This window comes from Otolemur garnettii, unplaced genomic scaffold (genome assembly GCF_000181295.1).
Source record: "Otolemur garnettii isolate 467f Iridium unplaced genomic scaffold, OtoGar3 scaffold00181, whole genome shotgun sequence".
Taxonomy (NCBI): domain Eukaryota; kingdom Metazoa; phylum Chordata; class Mammalia; order Primates; family Galagidae; genus Otolemur; species Otolemur garnettii.
The window spans coordinates 710743-713228 of record NW_003852576.1 but is presented as its reverse complement, the minus strand read 5'-3'; the positions used below and the strand labels follow the sequence as shown (position 1 = coordinate 713228).

General features: G+C 40.5%; 1 protein-coding gene across 2 annotated transcripts in view; it reads left to right on the top strand.

The window, feature by feature from the left end:
- SMIM14 (small integral membrane protein 14) overlaps window positions 1–2486 on the top strand; it is an 81034-nt gene that overhangs the window by 50785 nt on the left and 27763 nt on the right. For both annotated transcript variants that reach the window (XM_003800686.3, XM_023519625.1), the window contains one exon: window positions 237–285. In XM_003800686.3, the coding sequence (XP_003800734.1) occupies window positions 237–285 (49 nt within the window). The remainder of the gene's footprint in view (window positions 1–236; window positions 286–2486) is intronic.

Here is a 2486-nt window from a genome sequence, read left to right as displayed (position 1 = left end):
CCTCCCAAGTATCTGGGACTATAGGCGCCCGCCACAACGCCCGGCTATTTTTTTTCTTGTTGTAGTTGTCATTGTTGTTTTAGCTGGCCTGGGCTGGGTTTGAACCCACCAGCCTTGATGTATGTGGCTGGCACCCTACCCACTGAGCTATGGGTGTCACCAGATCCTTCTAATAATGGTTGTCCACTTGTGGTTAAATCCAGCAGCTAACTTTCCTTTCCTCTTATTCATTGTAGTTGCGGCAGTCCCAGTCCTACTGCACAGACACAGAATGTCTTCAGGAATGTAAGTGCTAATGGGATAGGAAGATGGTTGGCAATGGGGGCATATAAGAGGCCAGATGACTGTGAATTTGTCAGAAATTGTTTTTACAGTTTGCTTTTTAAGGAAATGGTGCTCAACAATGTTCTTGGTACTTAAATATTTTTTGTTTTAACTTCATAAATTGTTTTCTTTTTCCCTACCTTAAAAACAAACCCTGGGCGGCACCTGTGAACCCGAGGGTGGCAGGTTTCAACCTGGCCCCAGCCAAACTGCAAAAAAAAAAAAATAGCTGGGTGTTGTAGTGGGTACCTGTAGTCGTAGTCCCAGCTACTTGGGAGGCTTAGGCAAGAGAATCACCTAAGCCCAGGAGTTGGAGGTTGCTGTGAGCTATGATGCCACAGCTCTCTACCCAGGGTGAGAAAGTGAGACTCTGTCTCAAAAAAACCCAAAAAAACCCTGTCCATTAAAGAAGATTATAAAATCACGAAGATAAGGAAAAAAAGAAAAGGAAAAACTTACAGAACACTTAAAGATAGCCACTGTTGATAAATTTGTGTATATCCTCCCAGACCTTTTTCTTGGCAAATAGGTATATAACAGAGCACTTTGTACTGGTGTAACTAGGAACCACTTACCCTTTCCTTAGCCATCTGTTTGCATGTTTTGACAGGCTTGGGAACTTCTGAGGGAGAGGAATCTGGGGAGGCCATTCTTTTTTTTTTTTTTTTTTTTAGAAAGAGCCTCAAGCTGTCCCCCTGGGCAGAGTGCCGTGGTATTACAGCACAGCAACCTCCAATTCCTGGGCTCAAGCGAGTCTCCTGCCTCTGCCTCCCAAGTAGCTGGGACCACAGGCGCTTAAGCGATTCTCTTGCCTCAGCCTCCCAAGTAGCTGAGACTACAGGCATCCACCACAAAGCCTGGCTATTTTTTTGTTGCCTGTTGTTTAACTGGTTCTGGGCCAGGTTCAAACCCACCACCCTCGGTGTATGTGACTGGCATCATAACCACTGTGCTACAGGCGCCAAGCCTAACTCTTAGTTTTAATGGAAAGTTAAAAACTGAAAAATATTTAATTGAAAATATATCACATGATATATTTTCTCTTAAATACATTTTCCCAGCCTTTATACTGAAAAAGCCTAGAAACAATGACCACCAGTGCAACAGCAGTGAGCTACCTCAGTATCTAGAAGATTATAATCTCTAAATAACATTTTCAACTAAAAGAAATCAGGCCTGGTTCCAGATATAAGGCAGGAAACATAAAAGCCAGAAACATTTCATTACACCAAAAACAAGGAAGCTATCAAAGTCTGTGCTCAGGGGAAAACTTTAGGAGCCAATTTGAAGACCCTGCCATTGGCCAGTGATAGAATAATTTGAGCATCAAAAAGAATATTAACTGTGGTACATTTTAACACATCAAATGTATTAAACTCCATGAATTCCTAAATACTACCAAAGGAAGAAAACATCTTTGATAAGTCAACTTTGATAGATACTAAGGATCCACCTCATATCTCTGAAAACTGATAAACAAACAAAAAAAAAAGGATGAAACATTTATTCTAACGTTCCTTCATGAACTGAACCTCAAAAGAACCAAATAATTTATGGGAGAAAAGTTGTTTTTTCTTATGGAAGTATTCAAGCCACTAAATGATGACGTATCACCATTTGCAATCCCTAATGAAGTAATAGATTACACTAATTGATTTTCATCATCAATAACTGATTTTTAAAAATTAAGTGAAAAGCTGATAAGGAACTTCACAATGGATGAAATAGGCCAAATATATCTAAACCCACTAATTTTTCCTAATCTCAGAATCAGACAGTCAGTAATGTGCTTCTTGATGTCACACGCTAAGTAGTGTATAGCAAACACTTGATTCTTACCCAAAACATCCAGCCTGAATCTGACCACAGCTTTAGTTTTAACTGCCAGTTCAAAGGAAATAGATGAGTGTCCACATTAAATGATATTTTAGTGATTATAAATTAGCAAAATCCACATGAGAATGCTACAAAACATATGACCTAATTTTTTTCAATAAAAAAATTGCAAAGGGAAAAAAGAAAGAAAAATAGCTGGGCATTGTGGTGGGTGCCTGTGGTCCCAGCTCCTTGGGAGGCTGAGGCAGGAGACTCACTTGAGCCCAGGAGTTGGAGGTTGCTGTGAGCTGTGATGCCACAGCACTCTACCCAGGGGACAGCTTGAG